Below are 27,048 nucleotides of genomic sequence, written 5' to 3'. Positions count from 1 at the left end.
AGAGGCCATGGCTCCGACAGTGAACTGCCCTTTGGTTCCTCCTGTCCCCACCGTGATCCCTGTCTCACCATATAAACTCCCTTGCATATGAAGAAACTGAGGCCCAAAAAGGCCCCAAATCTGTTTGTGGCCACACAGCTGGCCCTCAGCGAGGCAGGGCCAAGCTTGGGATGCAGTGCTGGGCAGCATCTGGGGACATCTGGGGACTCTCTTGGTGGCCATGCCTAGTTGACTTGTCATCTCTGCCTCCAGGCAGTCCTAACCTTTGGGGCTACTCTCAGATCCTGTCCACGAGATACAGTGCCTCCCTAGTGGCTCTGCCTTCAAGGAGCCCCTTAGGCACTGTCTGGACACCAGCGTGGGCAGTCAAGTACTTGGGACTCTCGCTCCCGTCGCTCCCACAGCAGGCTGGCTCTTCCAGGGATCTTTCTTCTTCTTTTTTTGTTCCATACTTCTCCTTATCCAAGTGTCCCCAACTCTGTAGGGTGAGCAACTGGCTTTCTGTCCCCTCTCCATACTGCCTCTGGACAGAGGAGAGGGGGACCACAGCCAGCTAATCCATTAGCACAGAAGACCAGTCACACTTCCCACTTCCCCCCACTCAGGCCCTGGGCAGAACGGGCTTGGTCCTTATCTGAGGGGGGAAATCCACCCTTGGGGACCACTTGGATATGCATGGTATCATTGCATGGTATCGAGGGATTACTACTGTTAGGAGAAAAATGGGAATGATGCTCACCCGGCATCCTCTGGAGACCCCGCACTGAAACCAAGGTGCTTCATGTTGTGAGGTGACACTCCCAGGGTGATGTTTCAGGGACCAACAAGAAAGGTGCCATTGAGCACTTTGCAGAGGTGACAGATGCTGAGCGCAAGACACAGGAGTGTTTTACCTCTAGGACTTCACCAACCCAAGGTGGGCACACAGCAGCGAGGGTGCCGTGTCAATGGGGAGGCGGGCAGGGACGGTACGCATGACCCGGGGCGGAGCCCTTTGCACCCATGGCTCACACGGCCTTACAGAGGGAGGGCATGGGGGGGGGGGGAAGAGCAGGCAGGGGCAGGCACAGCGCAGCCTTGAGTTTTAGAAAAGATTGCATAGCTTGTTAAACCCCAGTCTTGTTTTCCTGCACTTTGTCCTGATGACCGGGGTGTCTGTCTGTCCAGGACATGGACGTCAGCCCCACCCCTCCTGCTGGGCTTTCCACCTTCCCCTCCCAGGGAGACGCTGTTGGGTGGGACCAGGGAGGACCGGACGAGGCCCTCAGAGGAGAGAGCAGAGCATGAGAGCCCCGGGGGAGGCTCTTGCTTCTCACAACCCTTTTGTCAATCAAGATTTGGGGGGCATTTTTATTTATTTATTTTTTTGCTGGAAGGGCAACAGGAAATGTCTGTGCATGTGAACCCCAGAAGCCACAGTTCCTTTCCTGGGGTGCTTAGAGCCACCTGTGCAGACATCAGGCTAAGGGCAGGCTTCCCGGCCCCTGCATCCTAGGCAGTGTCCTCAGATCCGGATGTGGAAAGTGCTAGAAAGAAAGAAAGGCAGAGAGGGTGAGGGATCGTGGGCAGGGGAGAAGACTCTGCTGGGAAAAGCTAGCTAGGCCCTAGCCTAAACGTGGCCTGCTCCTTGGGGGAAGATGCACAGAGAGTTAATCACCCAGGGAAGAAGTGTTCGGAGGAAAGAGCCGCTGTCCCTGGGGTTTATTTACGCACATCACTGAAGAGACCGCTATGTCAAGAACAAGGGACGGTCACGCCTGGCAGGAAACTGGCCCTTGACTTGACCCGCTGCTTTCCAGAAGGCACGTGACTACCTATGAAGGTGCCCTGAGAGCAGGCTGCCAACTACGGCCCCGTGTCCTGCCCTGCCAAGCCCAGCCCCTCGGGGTGAAGGCACCTGAGGAAGTCGGGGGCCTTGGCGATCATGTCCTCAAAGTCAGCGAAGCCCAGCTTGCCGTCCCCATCGAGGTCAGCTTCCTCGATGACTTTGTCACACACGAGCACCACTTCATCCTCGTCCAGCTCTGACTTGGTGAGCCGGGCCAGCGTCCGCTCTAGGTCCTCCTTGCAGATGAAGTTGTCAGTATTGAAGTCTGTGGAGTTGGGGGGGGGGGCAGGCCGGAGTGGAGATGCTCAGGCCAGGGCTACGCTGCCCTGGGCTCCCCGGGTCACCCTGCCCCGTATTATTACTGGCCCTTCGTCACACTGGTGTCTCCACTAGCCTCTGAAGCCCCCAAAGTGTCTGCATACACTCTGGGGACTGGATCTTTGTCTCCAGCGACTGGGAACTATGGGGGTGTACCACAAGGTGTATCTTAAACACCTGCAGTCAAAACATTAACTTTCATCACACCCACAAAACCCCCACAGTGACTGTTAAGTCACAGCCTGAGCCAGTTCCAAATCTGAGGCTCCCTAGGAACTTCCCAAATGGCGCCCCTGGTCTCACCCTGTAGTGGACCCTTAAGAGCCACAGAAGCCAGGGTCCAGAAAGGCCAAGTGACTGAGTCAAGGTCAGAGAGCCAGTCAGATAGAGCCAGGATTCGGACTATAGCCTATCTGACTGTAAAGCCCATTTTCTAAATGGCCCCTCATTGCCTCAGGCAGGCTTTAGTGAAACACACAGCTAATTAACACACACACATCAGGGTGAGCACAGTAACTACATATCATTTCGCTTGTCAATTAACAAACAAAAGCCAGGAGATGTCAAGACCCTTAGGGGTCACCTCAGCAGCAGAGAGTGTGGCTTGTGTCTACTGGGCAAAGTCACGACCGTTGACTCAATACTACGAAGCAGGACGGTGCCCAGGACCAAGCCACCTACACGCTCGTCGTGGGAGACTTGAACACCCTTCATGTTGTGGCCATGTAACAGGGAGCTCTGTGAACTGCGGAACTTCGGAAGGCGGGGTGGGGCTTTCTAGACCTAAGGGTGGACCTGCTGGGCATCTCCTGCCCACCAGGCTGACATGACTGGTAGTGATAAAGACCAGGGGCTGCTCTTCCTCGTCTACTTTTTTTCACGCGCGCAAGAGTGTGTGTGTGTGTGTGTTTATGCCTAAGGGCACTTGTGTATATACATGTGCATGGAAACCAGAGGTCAATATTTTGTCTTTCTCAGTTGCTCGCCACATTATTATTATTGTGTCGTTTTTCAAGGCAGGGTCTCACACTAGCCCAGGCTGACCTGCAACTCACTCTGTAGCCCCCAGCTAGCTTTGAACTCACAGCAATCTTTCTACCTCAGCCTCCTGAGTGCCGGGATTAAAGGTGTGCTCTATCACATCCAGCAGTCCCCTTTATATTTGAGACAGGGTCTCACACTGCACATAGAGCTCACTGATTTGGCTAGACTAGCTAGCCCACAAGCTCTGGGGACCCTCCTGCCTCCACCTCCTTAGTACTGGGGTTGCAGGCATATGACTCTGCGCCCGCCTTTTACATGGTTCTCTTGACTAATCCTCCCCGTCCCATTTAGGTTTTTTTTTTTTTTTATTTTTAGAGGGCGGGAGGAAGAGAATTGGTGTGCCACGGCCTCCAGCCACTGCAACTGAGCTCCACATGTGTGTGCCATCTTGTGTGCAGGAGCGACCTTGCACGCTTATGTCACCTTGTGCGTCTGGCTTACGTGGGATCTGGAGAGTGGAAAATGGACCCTTAGGCTTCACAGGCAAGCGCCTTAACTGTTAAGCAATCTCTCCAGCCCTCATTTACTTTTTAAACCATGCCCATGCAGTTGGAATCCCTTCTCTACAGATGAAGAAGCAGAGTCCCAGAGAAGGACCTGCCTGGGCTCAGCCCTGGTCAGTGCTGGACCTTGAGCCCAATCCCTTCAGTATAAGTACACTTTCCACCTCTGCACTGACCTGTGAGGCCCCCAGGATGAGCAAGATCACGAGGTGGGCTTCACCTCTGCCCTTGGCGCTCATACAGAAGGTTCTCTTTGAAGATCTTCTAGCTGACTTATGGGCTGCTTAGATTCCTGGGCCCATTTAAAATCGAGAAACTGAGGCCCCGTGTGCTCTGTACTTCCTCATCTCCGGCAGATACCAGCCATTGCCAGGGGCTGCACCATGGCGTCCTAGTCTGAGTGATGCTTGGTGAAGCTCAAGAAGCTGTCACAAAGCCAGGTGTGGTGGCGCACGCCTTTAATCCCAGCACTCAGAAGGCAGAGGTAGGAGGATTGCAGAGAGTTCGAGGCCATCCTGAGACTACATAGTGAATTCCAGGTCAGCCTGGACCAGAGTGAGACCCTACCTCAAAAAACAAACAAACAAACAAAGCTGTCACCAGGCATGGTGGCGCATGCCTTTAATCCCACCACTTGGGAGGCAGAGACAGGAGGATCGCCGTGAGTTCGAGGCCACCCTGAGACTACACAGTGAATTCCAGGTCAGCCTGGACTAGAGCGAGATTCTACCTCAAAAACCAAAACAACAAGAACAAGAAGAAGCCATGCACATGAGCCATGCCCGCCGGTGTAGTTTGTGACAGCAGGCACTGTCTTTCCGATAGGCAAACACAGTGTGCTGCACAGGTGTAGCAAAATTAAAGTCCTTTCAAATAAACATGACGACAAAACGAGACAGCCCTTCGTGGTCCCACGGCCTTGAGGGTCACTGGCTGCTCAGAGGGGCTGAAGGCAGGTGCCTGGGCTGCGCTTCCCGTCTGGAAAGATGCGAGGGGCACACTCCTCCCTGGGCCTCCCAGCCTGACCTGGTGAGGATTTAATCCCCGCTGGCTCCCCAGGCTCAGGGGCAGAGCGCGTGGTTCCCACCCTTGAGCTGTGAGAGAATTACGAGTCCCTGGTGCCCCCTGCTGGCCAGTGGGACAGCAGGCTGGGAAGATGAGGTGGCCCGTGAGGGGATTCTGCGGGCGTCCTTCCCCGCCCAGCCTCACCAGCATAGCCTCATCACGGGCTTCCAGATTCAGCCTGGCTCTTCTGGTTCACATCTCAAAGCTTCCCAGCGATCTCTCTAGAACACAGCTGCTCTTCTCTGACTGAGACCCTGAAGTGTTTCCAGTATCTTGGGCACTGGGCTCAACTCCTCATAGCCTGGGCCCAATTCAACCTCTGCAGAGTCTCCCTGGTCCTACCCCACCACATCCCAAACCTCTCTGGTCTCGGGGAGCCCTGTGCTTTCTTGCTTCTCTGAGTTCTCACAGGCTGCCTCCTCTACTGGGGTACCCATCCCCTTGTCTCCAGGTGACAGACCATCTCCGGTCCTCTAAGCCCTGATTAAATAAATGTCACTGCATGGGAATCCCCTTTACAATAACCCCCTCTGGAGGTGGGTGGGTCTCTCCCATCCCTGCTCCCAGAAGATGTCTCTCAGGCATGATCTCATGATTCTCTCATAGCTAAAGGGTTCCCCGTGGAGCCCTTCCAGGCAGGGATTCTTCAGAGAACAGGCCATAGGACATCTCAGGACATGTGCCAACAGCTACTGGATGGCCTGGTGGCCCTGAGTAACACTGCCTTCAGAACACAGCCCCGCCCTATGGCCAGACCCTCCTTACCATAGATCTTGAAGGCGTAATTGGCCTTGAGCTCTCGGGGAGCTGACTCACAGAGCACAGAGAACATGTCCACAAAGTCGTTGAAGGTGAGGTTCCCGTCGCCTTCCTCCGAGAAAGCCTCCACAATGCGTTCCTTGAAGGGATTCTCCTGCAGAGAGCAGCACAGCCGTCGCCGGGGGAGGGTCAGGTGAGCGAGCAGGGCCGCGGAAGCCTGCAGAGGGCCTGGTGCATCTCGGACGGGTGACCCAGCCAGATCCTCTGAGGCTCTGTTTCCCTGTCTGCAAAGTAGCCAGGCGTACTGGACGACGCCTCAGGTTGGAGTTTGCAAGCTGGGGATCCCTCCTGCCACATCCGATCCTGAGCAGAGCTGGCGGGCCTGGGAGGCCCCGCTCCACCGAGTACCACCTGTCCCACTGCCCAGAGGAACACACATAGGCAGCTGTCTCCACATATAGGGGTCTGCCTCTGGCTAGAGAAGACAACGGGGCTGCAGAGATGGCTTAGCAAGGAAGGCACTTGCCTGCAAAGCCAAAGGACCCAGGACCCACGTTAGCCAGATGCACAAGGGGGCGCATGCGTCTGGAGTTCGTTTGCAGTGGTGGGAGGCCCTGGCACGCCCATTCTCTTTCCCCCCCTCTCTCTCACTCCTTCCCCCTCAAGTAAATAAATTAAAAAATGTGTTTTTTGTTGTTGTTTTTTAAAGCCTGGCGTGGTGGCTCACGCCTTTAATCCCAGCACTCACTCGGAAGGCAGAGGTAGGAGGATCACCATGAGTTTGAGGCCAGCTTGAGAATACAGAGTGAATTCCAGGTCGGCCTGGGCTACAGCGAGACCCTACCTCAAGAGACAACAGCCCCAGGCAGCCCTTGCCTCAGGCCAATTCAGAACAGAACAGAGCAGAATATAGAAGTAGAAAGACCCCAGTCCAAAAGCTGGACCAATACAAGCACCAAAAGTTGGAGGTGCTTCTCATGCAAGGCCTAAGGCCACTCAGCAATTTTGAGTTCTAGAAAGATCACTGGGCAGCTTTGAGATAGGAACTGGAGTGTCTAGGCACAATGCATGTGACACACGCTGCCTCTGCTCCCTCCTGTTATGCCAAATCCCTCAGGAGTTATGCTCCTTTCCATCCCAACCTGCATGCCCAGGCCTGCAGGCTTGGGGACAAAGCCCACAGTTCCCGACAGTGAATGCTATACTCTCTACGACCTTCAGTCTGGTCTCCCACTGCTCGCAGGCCAGGCAGTGCTTGTTCAGGGCCAAACCTGGGCTCATCATCGCTCAGAACGGAGGTCACCTAGAGTATAGGCCCCGGGGATGCCAGGTGTGGGGGTTAGAATTAGGTGTTCCCCAATAAACTTATGCGTTCTGAATGCTAGGGCCGCAGCTGATGGCAGTTTGGAAACTGGCTCTTCCTGGAGGAGTGTATTGTTGGGGGTGGGCTGATGGGTATTATGCCAGCTACCCCTTGCAGTGTTTGGCTCACTCTCCAGCTGCTGTTTTCTACTTCCTGTGGCAGAGGTAAAGTCCAGCCTCTGCCCGTGCCATGCTGTCCCCTGCCATCAAGGAGCTGCCCCTTGAGACTGTAACCCCAAAATAGGCAACTTTCTTCCCATCAGCTGCTTTTGGTCAGGTGCTTTGTGCCAGCAACGTGAAAGTGACCACAACACTGGGCATGACTCTCCATGCACTGTAAGCCATACCTCCCAGGCTAGGCACGCGGCTGTCTGCAAAGTCCCACAGCACTGTGGAGTTTGCCTAGACGCCGTCTTGCTGTTGGAGTGTCCTCTGCATATCCTGGGCGAGAACTCAAGGAGCATCCAGTGTCAGTGCAGGTCTGAGGACCAGCACAAGAGCCAAGCTGGGAGCTGCCTGAGCCTACCCCAGATAACCGGAACCTCAGTGCACGTTCTGGAAAGACTCTTGGAAGTTCGGGTCTGCGAAGTGCCACAGTGGGTGCCCGGGCTGACCTCAGCAAGAAGCCACGGTCAGACCTGGGGGAGGGGGTGTAAGATGACCCAAAGAGCAGACACGGGGCTGCCAAGTGCAACAGACCACTCCACGCAGACCGGCCAGTGGGCAGCCACTGACCCACAGCACCTCTAGTGAGCCTCCCCCCCTACCCACGGCTCTCTTACGCAGAGTGCAGATGAGGACGCTGGGTGCAGAGCACCCTGGAGGTCTGCTCAGGGCCACACAGCCACGAGGGACGGAGCCGGGGACTGTGCGGACCTGGGGATTGCTCAAGTGCTAACCTGTGAGAGGAGCTCTGACCTACCCGGAGCTCCGGCATCTGGATGATGAGGCTCATGGGCACGTGGACGATGGGGCTCTTCCTGTAGTCCATCGGGACGAGGTTGGGGGCCAGCTCGTAGAACCGCGCATGCAGCCTTCGGGAGAAACGAGAACAGAAGCACTGCAGGGCGCTGCTGGCTGCGAGGCTTGGGGAAATCAATCATCCTCAGCCAGGACCCCGGAGCGAGCGGCAGCGGACCAGCAGGAGGCCCAGATCTGTGTGTGTATGTTACAGTTGTCACGGCCCTCCCTGGTTCCAAACACAAGTACACACACCCCCACTCCTGGGGTGACAAAAAGAGCTCTTGTTGCCCCCTTGGGGCTCTCAAAGGGTCGTCTATGCTTTAGGCTCTGGGCTCAACACTGGTCACCTGACTTAAGCCTTAACCACCTCCCTATCACGGTGCACACGGGGGCATCATGACCCCAGGGTGTAGCTCTGCCGAAAGATGTGTCTGAAGCCTGCAACTAGGATCCTCCAGGGGCCACGGGGGCCGGGGAGGGGGAGCCAGGATAGGAGGGTCAGGGTTTACACTCTCACAGTCACTCCTCTGCCTGCCCCAAGCGGGCATTCTTCAAAGGCCCAGCCTTTTGTCCTCCCGTTTCTGGAGAGCCCTCATGCCCTCCAGGAGCCCTTCGGAATGGGTCCTCCGCCACCTCCCTCCAGCCGGGACCCATCACAGCCAAGTCTGACGCCTGGACCCAGCCCTCCTGGGTGGTGGCTCAGGCTCCCAGCTCCATCCTGCCCTGCTCTGTACTTGGGGTGTTGCTCAGCCCCTTCCAGGGTACAAGGCCTCCCGCTGATACCGCCTCGCTTGGAAGCCCTTCCTCGACCATCGGGTCCTCCTCTGTCTTGTGAAGGTCTCTGCCATTCCGAGGACAGGCTCCATCCTGAGACAGGTACAGGTGGCGGGGTTGGTGGCCAGGGGTGGGGAGCAGGTGTGAAGGGCACTGACTAGGGCCCACAGCAGACAACTGCCCAAGGCGAGGGCCCAGACCGCTGGAGAATGGAGCAAGCATGGTCTCACATCTCCTGGGCCTGCCCACCTTCCTTAAAGGCCTGATCAGCCTGAGTCCTCTTAGGGACCCAATGCCAACACTCCCAGGAGGATTGCTGTGAGTTTGAGGCCAGCCTGAGACTCCATAGTGAATTCCAGGACAGCCTGAGCTGAACTAGAGTGAGACTCTACCATGAAAAACCAAAAAAAAAAAAAAAAAAAAAAAAGGTAAAGTAGGTCACTCAAATACTGGAAAGAATGAGGCAAATTACCATTTTCTAGGAAACAAAAGTGACCAGCCTAATAGGTATTTGAATCAGAAATAGTTTAGCTTTTCTATGCAATATCAGCATTAACCCATTTTAAAATATGATTTTAAAAGTCTAACTCATAATTTGAAAGAATCAGAAAGCCAGATATGGGCTGGGGAGATAGCTCAGTGGGTCAAGCACTTGCCTCATAAGCATGAGAACTAGAGTTCAATCCCTGGTACCCATGTGAAAATGCTGGGTATGGGGTGCACACCTATAATCCCATCACCAGGGAGGTAAAGACAGGAAGATTCCTGGAGCTCACTGGCCAGTCTAGCTTAATCGGCAAGTTCTAAACCAATGAGAGATCCTGTCTCAGGGGAGGCAACGGGTGTTCGTGAGGAATACACCCAAGGTACTAGTCTGGTCTCCACATGCATGTGTGTACACTCATGCCTACATATACCCACATACATGCACACATGAGCATACATACACATGTGCACAGAATTTTTTGTTTGCTTTTGACTTTTCAAAGTAGGGTCTAACTCTAGTCCAAGCTGACCTGGGATGCATTCTGTAATTCCAGGCTAGCCTCAAACCACAGCGATCCTCCTGCCTGTGCCTGTGGAGGGCTAGGATTAAAGGAGTGTCCACTCTGGCCGGCATCCACAGAGTTTTTAGAGCCAGGTACAATGAAGTACAAATTAATAGGAAATGCATGCTGAATACCAAATTTTAGCCAAGGTAGGGGAGATGCTCAGTGGATAAAGCCACACAAGCTTGAGTACCCGAGTTTAGATCCCTAGAGGCCACGTAAAGCTGGGCTCCCCAGTGCCTGGCTTCAGAAGGGAGGCGGAGATGGGAAAATCTGCCAGAGGCTAGTGAGCCGGCTAGCCTGGTGAGCCAAGTGGAGAGGGGGAGCCTGCCTCAAACAGAGACGGAAAGCAAGGACACCCCAAAATTATCCTCTGACCACATGGGCACTGTGGTGGGCACACACACCAAAGAAAGAAAAAAAGAAATAACCCCAGACAAGAACACTTATATGATGGCAAACTCCTTATCCACTAAGCCATCCCTACAGCCTCAAGTTTTCATTATTTTAATTCAATTCATTAATTTAATTTTAACTGGCCAGTGTGCTTGAAAATTAAATTAATGAATTGAATTAAAATAATGAAAACTTGAGGCCAAAAGACCCAGGTTTGATTCCCCAGGACCCACATAAGCCAGGTGCTGGCGTTTGCACTAGGTGGAGGCCCTGGCACTCCCATTCTGTCTCTCTCTCTGACTCCTTCAAATAAATAAATAAACTTTAAAAAGTTAAAAAATAATGAAAACTTGGAAACCTAACCACTCAGTAAATCAGCTCAGAGACAGCAGCAAATGCAGATATTCAATGTATTACAGGAGAATGGCTAAAGAATATCTAAAGATACTGAGGGACGGCTGGGGAATATGGCTCTACTGCCCCAGGTTCCATCCCCTAACTTAAAAAAAAAGTTATTCACACAACAGAAAATAAGCAAAGCAGAATATACAGTATGATACTCTTTTTTGAGAATTTTTGAAAACCTGACAAATATTTATTTATAAGGATTATCAAGCCAGGAATGGTGGTGTATGTCTTTAATCCCAGCACTCGGGAGGCAGAGGTAGGAGGATCACTGAGTTCGAGGCCACCCTGAGACTACACAGTGAATTCCAGGTCAGCCTGGGCTACAGTGAGACCCTACCTCAAACCCCATCCCCCACAAAATGAGGATTAAAGGAAGGTAATTGTTAAAATGCTGCTCATAACTATCTTAGGTGGTGGGGATAATTTTTTAACGTATCTAAAAAATTTTAAAGCATTCTTACCCATTATAAATTACTTTTAAGTGTAATAAGATTCATTTAACATAAACTTTTCCATCTTGTCTTTCTTTTTTTTTTTTTTTTCGAGGTAGGGTCTCGCTCTAGCCCAGGCTGACCTGGAATTCACTGTGTAGTCTCAAGGTGGCCTCGAACTCATGGTGATCCTACTTCTCCCTCCTGACTGCTAGGATTAAAGGCATGTGCCACCACGCCCAGTTCATCTTGCTTATTTTTTTAAATTTTTTTATTTATTTATTTGAGAGCGAATGACAGAGAAAGAAAGAGGCAGAGAGAGAGAGAGAGAGAGAGAGAGAGAGAGAGAGAGAATGGGCACGCCAGGGCCTCCAGCCACTGCAAACGAACTCCAGAAGTGTGCGCCCCCTTGTGCATCTGTCTAACGTGGGACCTGGGGAACCGAGCCTCGAACCGGGGTCCTTAGGCTTCACAGGCAAGCGCTTAACCGCTAAGCCATCTCTCCAGCCCATCTTGCTTATTTTTAAGTGTACTGAATGGCACAGTGATATTAAGCATATTCCTACTGTCACACAACTATCACCACCATCCGTCTCCAGCGCTCTCTTAATTGTACAGAAAGGAAACTACCTGCGAAACAGCACCTCCCCTTCCCGCCGCTCACTTCCCAGCCTTTGGCAACCACCATTCATCTGTCCCCATGAAGTTACTATTTTAAGTATTGCACAAATGTAGAAAAGTGCAGTGGAGCCGGGTGTGGTGGCGCACGCCTTTAATCCCAGCACTCGGGAGGCAGAGGAAGAAGGATCACTGTGAGTTCGAGGCCACCCTGAGACTACATAGTGAATTCCAGGTCAGCCTGAGCTAGAGTGAGACCCTACCTCAAAAAACCAAAAAAATAAAAATAAAAAATAAAAAAAATGAACTATTATGTCTATCTGTTGCTGACTTACTTCACTTCACTTACTATAATATCCTCAAGAGTCTACTTGGGTTGTAGAAAATATCAGTATTTTCTTATATTTTATAAGTTTAATTAAAAAATTTTAGTGATTTATCTGCAAGCAGAGAGAGCAAGAGAGATAGAGAGAGACAGGACAGACAGACAGACACAGAATGAGCATGCCAGCGCCTCTACCTGCTAGAAGTCAAGTCAAGTCCAGATGCATATACCACTTTGTGCACCTGGCTTTATGTGGGTACTGTACTGAAGAATCAAACCCAGGTGGTTGGGCTTTTCAGGCAAGTGCCTTAAATGCTGAGCATCTTTCTATTCCCAATTTTATGAATTTTTAATCTTTTGTGTATTGTATTTATTTATTAGAGGGAGAGAGAATGGGCACACCAGGGCCTATAGACATTGCAAATAAACTCCAGATGCATGTGCCACCTTGTGCATCTGGCTTTCTTTTTTATTTATTTATTTTAGTAATGCACATCTTTTATTTATTTTTAGTGAGAGAGAGAGACAGAGTGAGTGAGAATGGGTCTGCCAGGACCTCCAGCCACTGCATATGAACTCCAGACACAAGTGACACCATGTGCATCTGGTTTATGTGGGATCTGGAGAATCAAACCTGGGTCCTTAGGCTTCACAGGCATGTGCCTTAACCACTAAGCCATCTCTCCAGCCCAGTAATTTTAATTTTTTGAGACAGGGCCTCATGTAGCCCAAGCTGGCCTCAAATGTCTATACAGGCAAAGATGACATTGAACTCATCTTCCAGCCTCTACCTCCTAAGTGCTGGGAGTATAGGTGTGTACCATAATGCTGAATATTCAGGCATGGTGGTGCACACCTTTAATCCCAGCACTGGGGAGGCAGAGGTAAGAGGATCACCATGAGTTTGAAGCCAGCCTGAGACTACATAGTGAATTCCAGGTCGGCCTGGGCTAGAGCAAGACCCTATCTTGAAAACAAAAAAACAAGTTAAGGCTGAATATTCTACTCAATCTACATACATCACTTTTTGTTTCTCTGTCCATCTGCTGGTGGGCTGTTGGGCTTCATCCACCTTTTAGCTATTGGAATAACGCTGTGAGCAGGAGTATACAAATACCTCATCAAGACTCTGCTGTCAGTTCTTTGGGTTGATATCCTGAGCAAGAACTGTTGAATCAAGCCGGGCGTGGTGGTACATGCCTTTAATCCCAGCACTCAGGAGGCAGAGGTAGGAGGATCACCCTGAGTGTGAGGTCACCCTGAGACTACATAGTGAACTCCAGGTCAGCCTGAGCTTGAGTGAGACCCTACCTTGAAAAAAAAATTGTTGAATCATATAGTAGTTTCTTTTAAAATTAATTAATTAATTTATTACACATTTATTCTTTTTTTGTTTATTTTTACTTATTTATTTGAGAGCAACAGACAGAAAGGGAGAGAGGGAGGGAGAATGGGCACATCAGGGCCTCCAGCCACTGCAAACGAACTCCAGACGCGTGTGCCCCCTTGTGCATCTGGCTAACGTGGGACCTGGGGAACCGAGCCTCGAACCGGGGTCCTTAGGCTTCACAGGCAAGTGCTTAACCGCTAAGCCATCTCTCCAGCCCTATTCATTTTTTTTTCAAGGTAAGCTCTTGCTCTAGCCCAGGCTGACCTGGAATTCACTGTGTACTCTCAGGGTGGCCTCCAACTCAATGCAATCCTCCTATTTCTGCCTCCCAAGTGCTGGGATTAAAGGCATAGGCCACCATGTCTGGCACTGATGAATACAGACAAAAGAAAAATACTGGCACAAAATACCCTAAAAGGTTGGTTGTAATTCTCTTTGGAGAATAGGATTATAATGTAATTGTTTTTGTTTTGTCTTCTGTTAACTGGATTATCCTCCCCCAGTTTTTTTTTTTTTTTTGAGGTAGAGTCTTGCTCTTGGAATTTACTATGTTGTCTCAGGGTGGCTTTGAACTTAAGGTGATTTTTCTACCTCTGCCTTCAGAGTGCTGGGATTAAAGGCGTGCGTCACCATGCCCAGCTATCTTCCCAATTTTTTACAGTCATGTACATTACATGTCTCATACAAATTATTAAGGTCGGGCTTGGGAGATGGCCCTGTGGGTAAAAGCGCTTGCCGTGCAAGCACGATGACCTGAGTCTGGATCCTCAGAACCCGTGTAAGAGCTGGATCCAGTAGCACGTGGCTGTAATCCTAGAGAGAGAGAGGGGAGGCAGAGAGGAGAATCCAGAATCCAGAAGCTCCTGGCCAGTTAGCAGGGTCTGCAAGGTGAACAACGAAGAGACCGTGCCTCAAACACGGTAAAGGCCAAGGCCAACCTTGCCTCTGACCTGTACACACACCACTGCAGACACAGGCCCACGCTCACACACACCATTGATACGTACACAGAGATTTTTTTAAAACAGAAATGACTAGGCTGGAGAGATGGCTTTGCGGTTAAGGTGCTTGCCTGAGAAGGCTAAGAACTCAATTTTGACTCTCCAGGTCCCATGTAGCCAGACCCACAGTGACGCAAGTGCACAATGTCACACATGAGCCACAGGGGCACACGTGCAGCGGCTGGAGGCCCTGGCTCATGCCCACTCTCTCTGTCTCTCAAAAAAAAACCAAAAAATGATGACACAAGCGGGTGTGGTGGCGCACGCCTTTAATCCCAGCACTCGGGAGGCAGAGGTAGGAGGATTGCCATGAGTTCGAGGCCACCCTGACACTACATAGTGAATTCCAGGTCAGCCTGGGCAAGAGCGAGACCCTACCTCACAAAAATAAACAAACAAAAAAAGATGACACAGTTTTTAGAAAGGCAGAGAAAACAAACAATGATGTCACCGTTAGGCAGTCATGCTGTGACGCTAACTGGACAAGCCTGTCCCTGTACGGAGGGCACAAAAACAGCTGTCCACTCATCTGGGAGCACAGCGTGCTGAGGGGACAAAGGAGTGGAAGGGCCAAGCTCTAACCTACAGGAAACAGAGAGGCCGAAAGGTGTGCTGGTTGGATGGGGTGGGCTTCCCAGTCACCTTGGCGGGCAGAGGCAAGAGCTGAGCCTTGGATGTCATCAGATCTGCTGGGGTGTGGCTGGGGGAGGAGCTTGGCCTGGCTCCGGCTTATCTGAGACTCCTGTCACTGACACCGGGAGCTGGGCTCCGAGCTGCAAAGAACAGCGACCTGCTCAAGTTTCCTCCTCGCCAGCTGGTCAGTACTCGGGGTGCAGCTTACCAAGGAAACCAGCGGCGGGTGGCGAGGGAGGGGGTGGCAGGCAGCTCGGGCGGTGGGGGGGGAAGGTGACCCAGCCGAGGCCGGATCCCGCAGGCCTGGCCTCACGCTGCCTTGCTGTGCCCTGCTTTTCCCCTTGCCCTCTCTGGACCTCGGTTGTGCTGCCTAGGTCCGAGGCGTAAGCAGTGGACAGGGCTTGCCTGGCAGGGACTGGCGGGGGCGTCGTGACTGCAGTATGGCACAGTACTCCAAGAAAAGCAGCTGTTGCCATCTTTATGAAAAGCAGCTGGTGCGCTGGAAAGATAGCTCAGTGGTTAAGGTGCTTGCCTGCAAAGGCTGAAGACCTGAGTTCGATTCCCCAGGACCCACATAAAGCCAGATGCACAAAGTGGCACATGTATCTAAGGTTTGTTTGCAGCAGCTGGAGGCCCTGGTGCATCCATTCTCCCTGTCTCTGCTTTCAAATAACATTTTATATATACTTTTTTTTTTTTTTTTCCGAGGTAGGGTCTTACTCTAGCTCAAGCTGACCTGGAATTCACTATGTATTCTCAAGGTAGCCTCAAACTCATGGCGATCCTCCTACCTCTGCCTCCCGAATGCTGGGATTAAAGGTGTGCACCACCACACCCAGCAATAATATATGTGTGTGTGTGTGTGTGTGTGTGTGTGTATATATGTATATGTGTATATATATATATATATATATATATATAAAATTTTTATTTGTTTATTTTTTTAAGCAGCTATTGTCAGGTATGGTGGTGCACACCTTTTATCTCAGTAGGCAGGAGGATCATTGTGAGTTTGAGGCTAGCCTGGACCTACAGAGTGAGTTCCAGGTCAGCCTGAGCTAGAGAGAGACCCTACCTCCACAAAAACTAAAGCAAAAATAAAATCAACGAAAGCTGCTGCGACTGACCACGAGACTCCAGACTGGGTTTATGGACGTTCCTCCATGGAAGGAGAGGCGCGGGGAGACAGACCCTAGTCTGAGATCGCAGGTCAATCCTAGGTCAATCCCATGGGAGCTATACTCAGGGACGCCCAGGTCTCCTGGCCTCAGTGGGGAGACACAGAACGTGGAGGGTGACAGGTCACAAGACGAGAATCAGAGCACCACCTGTCCAGCCACGGGGAGGTTGCCATCCTTGCTAAGATGAGACCTTTCAATGCAGCTGCCTCCGAGGGTCCATCCTCCCGCAGGCAACCCCTTCCCCCTGCTCGGTCAGAAAGTGTAGTAAACGCACCAATTTGCTGAGGTAAAGTTTGGAGAAATCAGCCTTTAGTTTGTGTGTGGGGGGGTCACAACCCTGCGACGCGACCCCCCCAGACACAGAGACTTGTGCGGAAACGGCCCCAGCAAACACGCCTGTCCCAACACCGACTCAGAAGGTGCCGCCTAAGGGAGACCAGACTTCAGGGCTCCAGGCCGACTTTGGCCCCCACCCCAACCACTCTGTAGAGAAAGCACCAGGTCTGGCCCTGTGGGTCCTCTGGGTGCTAACCCACTGGCCTGGCCCGAAACAACCAATGACAAAACAGAGGGGCATCCCGCTGCCTGGGGGTTCCTCCGTCTATTTTCTTTTAGGACCCTACCCTTGTGCTCCTCTCTGGTGTTGAAGCCACCAAGGGTGGGGTACGAAGGACACACAGAGTTGCGCAGGCCAGAGCTGTGGGGAGCCACGAACCCCTCCTCAAAGGCTGGCACCTGCCTGTACCTCCTCATTTGCTAATGGGCCAGGGACACCCCCAAAGGCCTATCCTATTGGCCCAAATCTTGGCAAGGTGCCCACGTCCCCCAAGGACAGTCTTGTGGCTCTTAGCAAGACCGGGGCGGGGAGAGGCAGGCCTGAATCTTTGTCCCTACTGCTCCCCGGGCTGGAGTCTTCCTGCGGCCACTCTTGTCCTCCTTCATCACACACTCTGCGATCACTCACCTGGGGCTAACATGCACCATGCTGGGCGTAAGGTATGGGCAGGGGGGCCTGAGTTTTGCTCCGTGTGGAGTTGCTGCCAAACCCCCCAGCCCCCCGAGCAGCAGCTGCTGTGGGAGCATCAGATGCGCATGGTACTAAACTCCCAAAGACGGCGACGCGCTTTGGTGGCCAGAATAGACATGTTATAAGCTCAAGCAGTCGGAGCCTGGCATCTATCAGGCAGGGCCTGGTGTGTCAGACGTGCGCCTTGAGAAAGGATGCATGTGGTAAAACTGGAAAGAGGGCTTATGTGAAGAACCCAGGACCCCAGGGGCAACACAGCAGGAGGGCTGGTCCCGAGGTCAGACCCTGCACCCCACCTCCCAGAAGCTGAGGCTGCAGATCCCAGGCTGTGTGGACGGGGAGCGGAGCCCAGGCTTTGAGGCCAGGTTTGAGGACTCCGCCCTTCGCCCCACCGCTTAAGGGACAAGGTGGATTGGTGGGCTGGACGGGGACAGTGTCCAGGCAGAGTGGTCAAGGCAAGGCCATGACAGGCACCAAGAGCTCCCTCAGGAAACTGCTCCAGCCCAGCCTCTGCTCTGGTCCACTGATCTCCAGGGAAACCAACTCTGAAACTTTGCTGGCTTTTAGTGATACCTGATAGCCCGGGCGCAGGGACTCGGTAAGGGCTGTGGGCATGTTTCCTGGCACTCTGTGATGCCTGCTCACTGGTTCTGGTCTCCTCCCCCATAACCCACAAGGACAGAGGCTGTCCTGGAGAGGAGGGAGACCTCTGATAGATGACTCAGGGTGGTAGGCATGTCCTTGGCTTTTAGACATAGCTGGAATAACAGGACAAGAGAGTCTTAGGGCCCCTTGGCCTAACAGACAGGCTAGCAGGCTCCCAAACAGAGACTAGGGACCTGGAGTCAGAGGCTAGGTCTCCTGATTCTGGCTGTGTGACTAGGGCCAAGTTGCTAAGCCCCATTTATGAAGAGGATAATGGGATTCTCCTGTTATAAGGGGTGGTGGTTTGAGTCAGGTGTCCCCATAAACTTAGGTGTTCTGCAAGCTAGGTTCCCAGCTGATGGAGATTTGGGAATTGGAGCCTCCTAGAGGCAGAGTATTATTGGGAGGGGGGCTTATGGGCTTTATAGCCAGTTTCCCCATGTCAGTATTTGGCACACTCTCCTGTTGCTGTCGTCCACCTTATGTTGGCCAGTATGTGGTGCCCACTCTCTGATCATGCCATCATTTTCCCTGCCATCATGGAGCTTCCCCTCGAGCCTGTAAGCCAAAATGAACCCTTTTCCCCACAAGCTGCTCCTGGTCGGGTGCCTCCGCCAGCAATGCGAACCTGACTGCAACACAAGGTCACAGTGAGGATTAAGTGAGAAAATGTCTCCAAACTCTTCATGCCAGAGTCCAGCATGCAACAGACGATGGTCCGCTCCAGGCAAAAGGATTGGGGGGGCTGACAGCAGTGAGAAGTTCTCAAGTCTAGGCTGCAGCCCAGCATGTGGCTGAGGTCTGAACTTGGGTCCTATGCTCTTCTGCAGCTCCAGCTCTCGTAGCCCACACAGGGCCCACACGCCCACCTCCAGCCCCACAGAGGCGGACCAGAAACCACACTTACTTGAGAATGTCCTTCTTGTTGAAAAAGGTGCAGTCCTGTGGAAAGAAAACATGCACATGGTGGGCCAAGCAGTCAAAGCCCCTCCTCCCCCAGAGCCTCCCCCCAAGCCCCCACCACAGCCATGGTCTGCAGGCAGAAGACTCTCGGCTACTCTCTTCTGCGGGCAGAAGACTCTCAGCTACCTCTCACCATCCTCATGGGTCCAGAAAATGTCTCTGGAGCCGGCGTGGTGGCGGTACACGCCTTTAATCCCAGCACTCGGGAGGCAGAGGAGGAGGACTGCTGTGAGTTCAAGGCCACCCTGAGACTACATAGTGAATTCCAAGTCAGCGTGGGCTAGAGTGAGACCTACCTCAAAAAAAGAAAAAAAAAGAAAGAAAAAGAAAAAAGGAAATGTCTCCAGAAACCTTTGACTCCCCTGAGCTGAGCCTAGGATACCTGTGCAGGGGTGCAGTGGGGGGCTGATGGCACATTTGGGGTGTGCAAGGAGGTACATAGAGGGTCACACGTGGCTGTGGTAAACTTGAGTGACAAGGCAGCTGAGAAAACCCCAGAGACCACTCAGGACCAGCAGAGTGTGGCTCAGTACCCTGCTAGAAGCCTCGTGCCGGTGGGTGGGTGGTGTACTGAGAGGCCACACAGGAATGGGAAGGTCACACTGAGGGGCAGTGGGGGAAGAGAAGGCCTGAGGCATGAGGAGGAGACTGGCATGGGAGGAGGGTGGACAGGGAACATCTGGAAAAATCGCAGGGGCCTGTCTCTCCAGATGAGCCAGCTCTGCTCATGGCTGAAGTCAGTGATGCCAGGTACTATGCCAGGCTTGGGTGAGAACAAGGTGAAAAGATTATAACAGTCTTGGCTAGGCGTGGTGGTGCACCCCTTTAATCCCAGCATGTAGGAGGCAGAGGTAGGAGGATCGCCGTGAGTTCGAGGCCTCCCTGAGACTACATAGTGAATTCCAGGTCAGCCTGGGCTAGAGTGAGACCCTACCTCAAACTAACAAACAAACAAAACCACCAACAACAAAGAAGAATGTAACAGTCTCAAAATGCCACCCATGAAGGTGTAGGGCATTTCTGTTCATCCCCTGCTGTGTGGCACCTCTGCCCTTGTCCACTGTTTGCAGCATGAAGGAAGAAGGCCTCGGACTCTCTCTGCACAGCCCAGCCCAGAGCCCACGGGGCCTCCAGAGGCCAGATGCTGAGCAGAGCTGCTCTGATGACGGGCGAATGGCCGCAGCCCAGGATGCAGACAGCCAGGCGGCTCTGCAAGACCCGACGTCTCTAGACACCAGTGCGATTGGATTGCATGCTGAAGAGGGCCAAAGAGCCGCCCAGAGGAAGCGCGGCTCAGCGAGGGTGTCCCTCGGGAGAGGAGGAAGGTGGAAGGAATGGCCAGGTTCCACGTAGCCCCGAGCCTGTCCTGAGCCACCTGCTGTCCCCGGGGAGATATGTGGAGTCGTCCCCCCCCCCACCCCGTGTTCCTCGTGGGCACACTGGGGCTTCTCCTGAGGAGCTTGGCTTTGCTTTCTGCAATCGCTCCTCTATATGAGCTCAGAAAAAGAGTGGCCCCATTCATGACCTGGTGCCCACAGAAGCCCTCCTGCCTAGCAGAGTTAAGATGCTGGCAGTCTGGGCACACGTGGGCTGGTTTCTCTGCTGCTCTGAGACTAGGAGCAGGCAACAAAGGCAGCCTGGCCGAGCCTTCCAGGAACACACAGTCTGGTCCTGGGCTCACTGTTTCATCTGAAGGGGCCCCGTGAAAAGGGCCAGGACTCCCCTGATGAGCCTGGAGGGGCTGCACAGAACTGGACCAGGGGAAGACTGGCTGCACCCTCCACTTGGCTTCCTACAAACACTCGGGATCGGAAAGGAAGTGCATAAGGCTGGGCGTGGTGACGCACGCCTTTAATCCCAGGACTCAGAAGGCTGAAGTAAGAGGGTAACCAAGAGTTCCAGGTCCAACCGGGGCTGCCTAGTGTGAGACCTTACCTCAAAAAATAATAAATAAATAAATAAATAAATAAATAAATAAATAAATAAATAAAATAAAGCCAGGAGTGGTAGCGTGCACCTTTAATCCCAGCATTCGGGAGGCAGAGGTAGGAGGATCACCATGAGTTCAAGGCCATCCTGAGACTACATAGATCAGCCTGGACTTAGAGTGAGACTCTACCTCAAATAAACAAACAAGAAATAAAAATAAAACAGCCAGGTGTGGTAGTACACACCTTTAATCCCAGCATTCAGGAGACAGAGGTAGGAGGATCACCATGAGTTTGAGGCCACTATGAGAGTATATAGTGAATTCCAGGTCAGCCTAGGCTCCTACCTCGGAAAAAAAGAAAGAAAAAAAAAAAAAAAGGAAGTTTACGGTGTACAGGTCCTATCCATCTATCTAAAAGTATAAAAAGCAAAAGGCAGGCTGGGGCTGGCTAGAGCTCAGTGAAAGAGGGCTAGTATCCCAGCATGCATAAGACCCTAGGTTTAATCCCAAATTAAAAAAAAAAAAAAAACACAACAAAAAAACCTACTTGAGATTGGAGATTGTTCAGTGGCTAAATGTGCTTGCCTGCAAAGTCTGATGGCCTGGGTTTGATTCCTAAGTACCCAAGTAAAGCCAGACATACAGAGTGGCACATGAACCTGGAATTTAGTCGCAGTGGCAAGAGACTCTGGTGTGCCCATACCTACTCTCTCACACATTCTTTACCTCTCTCTCTCTCAAACAAATAAGAATAAAAAATTAAAAAAAAAAAAAAGATTCCAAAGCATAGTCCAGATTGGGGACCACCTCAAGTCAGTACACAATGATTATGCACCTTGCATGGAGAGAGGGGTGGCTCCAAAGAGCCAGTTTCATTTCATCTTCATGACTAGCCCGGGGTGGGGGGTAGACATTACAGATGGGCAAGCTGAAGCTCAAGGAGCCTAGTTCAGGACAATTAGTGCCTCAGGCCTCTGATAACAGTCAACAGGACAGGACAGGCTTTTCTAGTAGAGCCCCAGGGGCCGTTACTGTTAGGACTTGCTTCTCCTTCCAAGCCTACAGGTCTCCTATTACCCCATCTGAAGCGCTCCCTCTCCACTCTGGGTCAGAAAGGAAGCATACAGGTCTCGACCCAAGGGACCCCTCCTCTTGCCTTCCAAAGCTCAGGGGCTCAGTGTACTACTGGCTTCCAAGCTGCCATCTGCCTGGCTTGTCATCTATTCATTTATTTATTAAAGAGAGAGAGAGAGAAGTATGGGTGCACCAGGGCGTCTTGCCACTGCAAATATACTCTTAGATGCATGTGCCACTTTGTGTATCTGGCTTTATGTGGGTACTGGGAAACTGAACCCAGGCCATCAGGCTTTGCAAACAAGCTCCTTTAACCCCAGTGTTATCTCCCTAGCCCAGGAATTCCCATGCTAGAGATGGAAACATGGGTCCAGAACAAGACATTAGCAACAGTGGCTTGCTAACTACAGCATCAACTGCCCAGTTACAAACTAAACGTAGGATTTCAGCATCCTTATATGTAGATCTGTGCTCTCCCAGAGAGCTGCATTATGTTTGTGTTCATTTGTTCATTCATTCATTCATTCATTCATGCATTCATTCAACAACATCCTCAAGAGCATCACCTGTACCTGGTGGACAGAGACTTCACCCAGCAGGAAGCACTCTGTGGCCACAGGAAGGGCTAGAGAGGTGTGTGTGTATCCCAGGCCCGCTGAGTTCTCCTAGCTGAACTGATGAAGGTGAGGTCAGGAAGACCTTCCCAAAGAGGAGGGCCAGGGACTGGGGCAATGGCTCAGCAGTTAAAGGTGCTTGCTTGCAAAGCCTGCTAGCCCAGGTTTAATTCCTCAACACCTACATAAAGCTTTAATTCCTCAATAAATAAAAAAAAAATAAAGCCATATACACAAAGTGTATATATAAAAAAAAGTGTCTATAAAGTGTATCATAAAGCCAGATACACAAAGTGGAGCCTGCATCCGAAGTCCGACTGCAGCAGCAAGAAGTCCAGGCATGTCCCTATTCATTCATAGTCATATTGTCTCTCCCTCCTCCCAAAGAAATAAATAAATGTTTCAAAGAGGAGGGCCTGGGGCTGGAGGCTTAGCAGTTAAGGTGTTTGCCTGCAAAGCCTAAGGACCCAGGTTAGATTCCCCAGGACATAATGCAGCTCTCTGGGAGGGCAAAGAACTACACATAGGGTGGCCAAACATGGTGGCGCACGCCTTTAATCCCAGCTCTCGGGAGGCAGAGGTAGGAGGATCGCTGTGAGTTCAAGGCCACCTGAGACTACAGAGTGAATTCCAGATCAGCCTGGACTAGAGTGAGGCCCTACCTCAAACAAACAAAGAACTACACAAAGGGATGTTGAAATCCTACGTTCAATTTGTAAGCCAGATGCACAAAGTGGCGCCTGCGTCTGGAGTTCATTTGCAGTGGCTAGAGGTGATGGTGTGCCCACATTCTTCCTCCCCCCCCCCTCACACACACACACACACACACACACACACACACACACACACACACAGGAGGGCCTGGACAGACAAATGGCCAGACTGGGCTGGTGAAGAGCTAAGGCAAAGATACCAGGAGAATGAGCCAGGGGCGAGAGGTGTCTGACCGGAAGCCATGCAGAGTGCCTGGAGCTTGAAGTAAGGAATGAGGCTGGAGGCCAGCTGAGCTGCTCTGGCCTCCGTTCAGGCTGTCAGGTCAAGACCCTGGAATTACCTGCAGAGAAGAGGTTGTAACCTCCTGTGTTTAAGCGAGTTCCCTCTGGTCCTCTCTCCCCACACTGCTGCTCCACGTGTCCATGGCCTATTTACACTTCCTGTCTCCCAATAGCAATAGGAGCCTGGCTAGTACACAACCAATACAGCCTTGTCCGTGGACTATTTTCATAGCAAAACCTTGTTTTACAATGGTGGCACACGTTATGTCTGCTGAAAGAAAGAGTGGGAGAAAGGAGGAAGAAAGGGGAAAGGGAAGAAGGAAGAAAGTAAAGAACCCGGGGGATGTGGGAAGCAGACAGAAGGGGGAAGAAAGAGACTTCTGGCCGGGTGTGGCGCGCGCCTTTAATCCCAGCACTCGGGAGGCAGAGGTAGGAGGATCACCATGAGTTCGAGGCCACCCTGAGACTCCATAGTGAACTCCAGGTCAGCCCGGGCTAGAGACCCTGCCTCGAAAAACTGGAAAAACAAACAAAAAAAACAAATAAGGAGACTCCTGTCCCCAAGAGACTGAGGAGGTCAGGCCAGAGTCCTGTTTCTGGGGACAGAGAAAGGGATCTCCAGGAGTGATGCAAACTGGGCTGAATCACAGGGCTGAGGGACAGCCAAGAGCCGCAATGGCTAGAGGAGCAAGGTGGCTTCTGGGAAAGTAGCAAGGCCCGTTCGGAAGTGTGAGGGGTCCCAGGAAGGGGTGTGCAATGCAGAGGAGTGGCCTCGGGCAGTAGCCTAGACTTTGCGAATGAGTGGCACTGTGGTGGTTTGATTCAAGTGTTCCCCCATAAACTTATGTGTTATGCATACTTAGGACCCCAGCTGATGGCAATCTGGAAATTGGATCCTCCTGGAGGCGGTGAGTGTATTGTTGGGGGTGGGCTTATGGGTGTTATAGCCACTCTTGTTCTTGTCCACCTGATGTTGGCCAGGAGGTGATGTCCAGCCTCTGCTCATGCCATCATTTCCCCCTGCCATCATGGAGCTTCCCCTCACATCTGTAAGCCAAAATAAACCCTTTCCTTCCACAAACTGCTCTTGGTCAAGTGTTTTCTGCCTCCAACATGAAGCTCACTACACCAGGCGTCTAGGAACCAGAGAAGGGGGCACACTGCTTTGGGATGGGGCGACAGGCTGGGACGTCCCAGGATAGCTGGGATCATGGGTGTGTGGGGGGGCCTGGGAGTGCATGGGGAAGATAACTCAAGTCTCCCCATCCAGCCCTGGCTGGCCATGCCCAAGAGAAGGAAGGAGATGTGGGGCTCTCAGATTTCAGGGCTCTCATTTCTCTGGCCGGGTATAGCTGGGCCCTGGCAAAGGATCAGAACCCAACACTGGGTCTGGCTCTGCCTGGTAACCCAAGCCAGGCTGGTTCGAGTGGGGACCTAGGCCACTCTTCCCCTCTGCGTTTGGGCTGGTTGCCTGTGCCTATCTCCGAACCTTTATCTAACTACCCTCCACCTGGAATGCCTCCTCCCAGGCCTTGTGGGGCAAAACCACAACTGCCCCAAGAGCCTGGGTTGGCACTTGATTGCTTCTGAATCTTTCCAGTCAAAGTAGAGACTCCCTTCCTGCTGGCCTTTCCTGTCCACTAATGCCCTTCTTTAGAACACACTGTCACTTGGCTATACCAGAGGTAAGGTATTCATGAAGGATCTAGGCAACTGCATGGTCCTCTCTCTTAGGAATAGAGGTGACACAGTCTTAGCCCCTCTGCCTAGAAAAGTTAGCCAGGAAGGTATCAGAGTTAGGCCTTGAATGATGCAAGACATCATCTGGAGACAGAAGAAGCATCCCAGGAGCAGGGCACTGCGTGGGCACAGGGAACGAGGGAGGAAAGAGCCTGTCCAGTGGGGGACACTGACTCAGTCGATCCCAAGTGACTTTAGTGCAGGGGCAGGCCAGGGACCTAGGAAGATTGGGAACTCTGGGGTCAGCCAGGAGGGTGGGCCTCCTCCTGTACCCACAGAAAAGTTTTCACATCACATGGCTGGTTGGCACTGGAATTCCTGACCTGGACAGCTGGCTGTAGACTCAGAAGGCTGGAGGGGGGCCGGCTGACTGTTGGGGTACACAGGAAGTTGAGAAAGTTGACGTTATGTAAGGATAAGGATAGCGCCTGGCTTTCCTCCTTGCTCCTGTTATTTCCATGCTAGGGTCCGAGAGAGAGACCCCAATAGGTAAACAGGACACCCCCAACTCATGGTCACATTTGAGGGCTGATCTACTTTCACTCCTAGCCCTTCCTGGGGTGGGGTCACGTCCCATGGGCTGCGGGGAGGAGAGCAGTAAGAGGCTGATGGGAGAAGCTGGTGGACGGGGGAGCGGGGCGCATCTCGACAGACCCCTGTAATTGGAAGGCGCTCTCGTCGTCCGGCCGGGGAAACTGAGGCCGGGCGAGGGGAAGTCACTGACCCAAGGTCACGCGGCGCGCTGAAGTTTGGACCCGGGGCGATGCGCGCGGGAAGGGGCGGCGGGCAGGGCGCCTGCCGAGCGGGGCCCGCGCCCAGCCGGGCTCACCTGGTAGTTGTCCAGCTGCTCTTCGGTGAAGATGGTCTGCTTGTTGCCCATGGTGGCCGCGGCGTCGTCGCTCACCGGCCCGGGCGCCGTCTTCCCATCAGCGGCCGCTGGAGCCCCGGAGCCCCGTGCCCGCGGCCGCCCTCGCCGGCCCGGCCCACCCGGCTCCGCAGCCCGGCTTGGAGGCGGAGGCCCAGACCGGACCCCGCGCGGCCGCGACTCCGCCCCGAGCGCAGAGGGCCGGGCCCGCCTGGGCCGAGCTCCGCGGCGGCGGCGGCGTGCGCTGGCCGGCAGGGGGCGGTGTGGCCACGGAGCGCCGCTGCCGTGCGCTGGCCGGCAGGGGGCGGTGTGGCCACGGAGCGCCGCTGCCGCGCGCTGGCCGGCAGGGGGCGGTGTGGCCACGGAGCGCCGCCGCCGCGCCCTGGCCGGCAGGGGGCGGTGTCCCGCTGGGGGTGCGGGGTGACCGTGCGGGCCCAGAAACCCCATGCAGGGGTGCGGTGGAGCGAGTGGCGCGACCTTGGCACCTCCCCACCTTGCTGCTGTGCGGGGGTTCCTGGCTGTGAGCGAGGGGACAATGCGACGGCATTGGGCGAACCTTTCTTCGTCCCCATCCCTCTGCTGAGGAGTCAATGGAGTTGACCTCCAAAACTTAGGGTTTGCCTGGAATGCCTAGGGCCTTGGGTTACACACGCATACACAAGATCATATAAAGCCTTCTCTAAGGGCCTTAGCGGTTAATGAGCTTGCCTGCAAAGCCAAAGGACTCTGGCTCAATTCCCCAAGACCCACCTAAGCCAGCTGCACAAAGTGGCGCATGCCTCTGAAGTTCACTTGCTGTGGCTGGAGGTCCTGTTGTGTCCACTCTCTCTCTCTATGTCTGCCTCTCTCTCTCTCAAATAAGTAAATTTAAAAAAAAAAATTAAAAAACAAAAAAGAAATATATTTGGGGCTAGAGAGATGGCTTAGTGGTTAAGGCATTTGTTTGCAAAGCCAAAGGATCTCGGTTCCTCCTCCAGGACCCAATAAGCCAGATGCACAAGGGGCACATGCATCTAGACGTTGTTTGCAGTGGTTGGAGGTCCTTGCGAGCCCATTCTCTTCCAATCTCTCTTTCAAATAAATAAATGAATAAAATATATCAAAAACCTTCTCTGGGCCGGGCACACGCCTTTAATTCCAGCACTAG

At 52.8% G+C, this 27,048-nt stretch overlaps 1 protein-coding gene across 1 annotated transcript; it reads right to left on the bottom strand.

Annotated features, from left to right (window-relative positions):
- Nucleotides 1–1,335: 1,335 nt before the first annotated feature.
- On the bottom strand, nucleotides 1,336–25,990 carry Cib2 (calcium and integrin binding family member 2). Its single transcript, XM_004660437.2, has 6 exons — nucleotides 25,866–25,990; nucleotides 18,628–18,662; nucleotides 7,802–7,913; nucleotides 5,524–5,671; nucleotides 1,898–2,093; nucleotides 1,336–1,526 (listed from the first exon to the last, which is right to left on the bottom strand). The coding sequence occupies exons 1-6, from the start codon at nucleotides 25,914–25,916 to the stop codon at nucleotides 1,505–1,507; spliced, it is 564 nt and encodes a 187-aa protein (XP_004660494.1). The 5' UTR covers nucleotides 25,917–25,990; the 3' UTR covers nucleotides 1,336–1,504.
- Between the last annotated feature and the right edge of the window lie 1,058 nt (nucleotides 25,991–27,048).

The sequence above is a fragment of the Jaculus jaculus genome, chromosome 10 (genome assembly GCF_020740685.1).
Source record: "Jaculus jaculus isolate mJacJac1 chromosome 10, mJacJac1.mat.Y.cur, whole genome shotgun sequence".
Classification (NCBI taxonomy): Eukaryota; Metazoa; Chordata; class Mammalia; order Rodentia; family Dipodidae; genus Jaculus; species Jaculus jaculus.
This window is presented reverse-complemented; position numbering and strand designations above follow the sequence as displayed.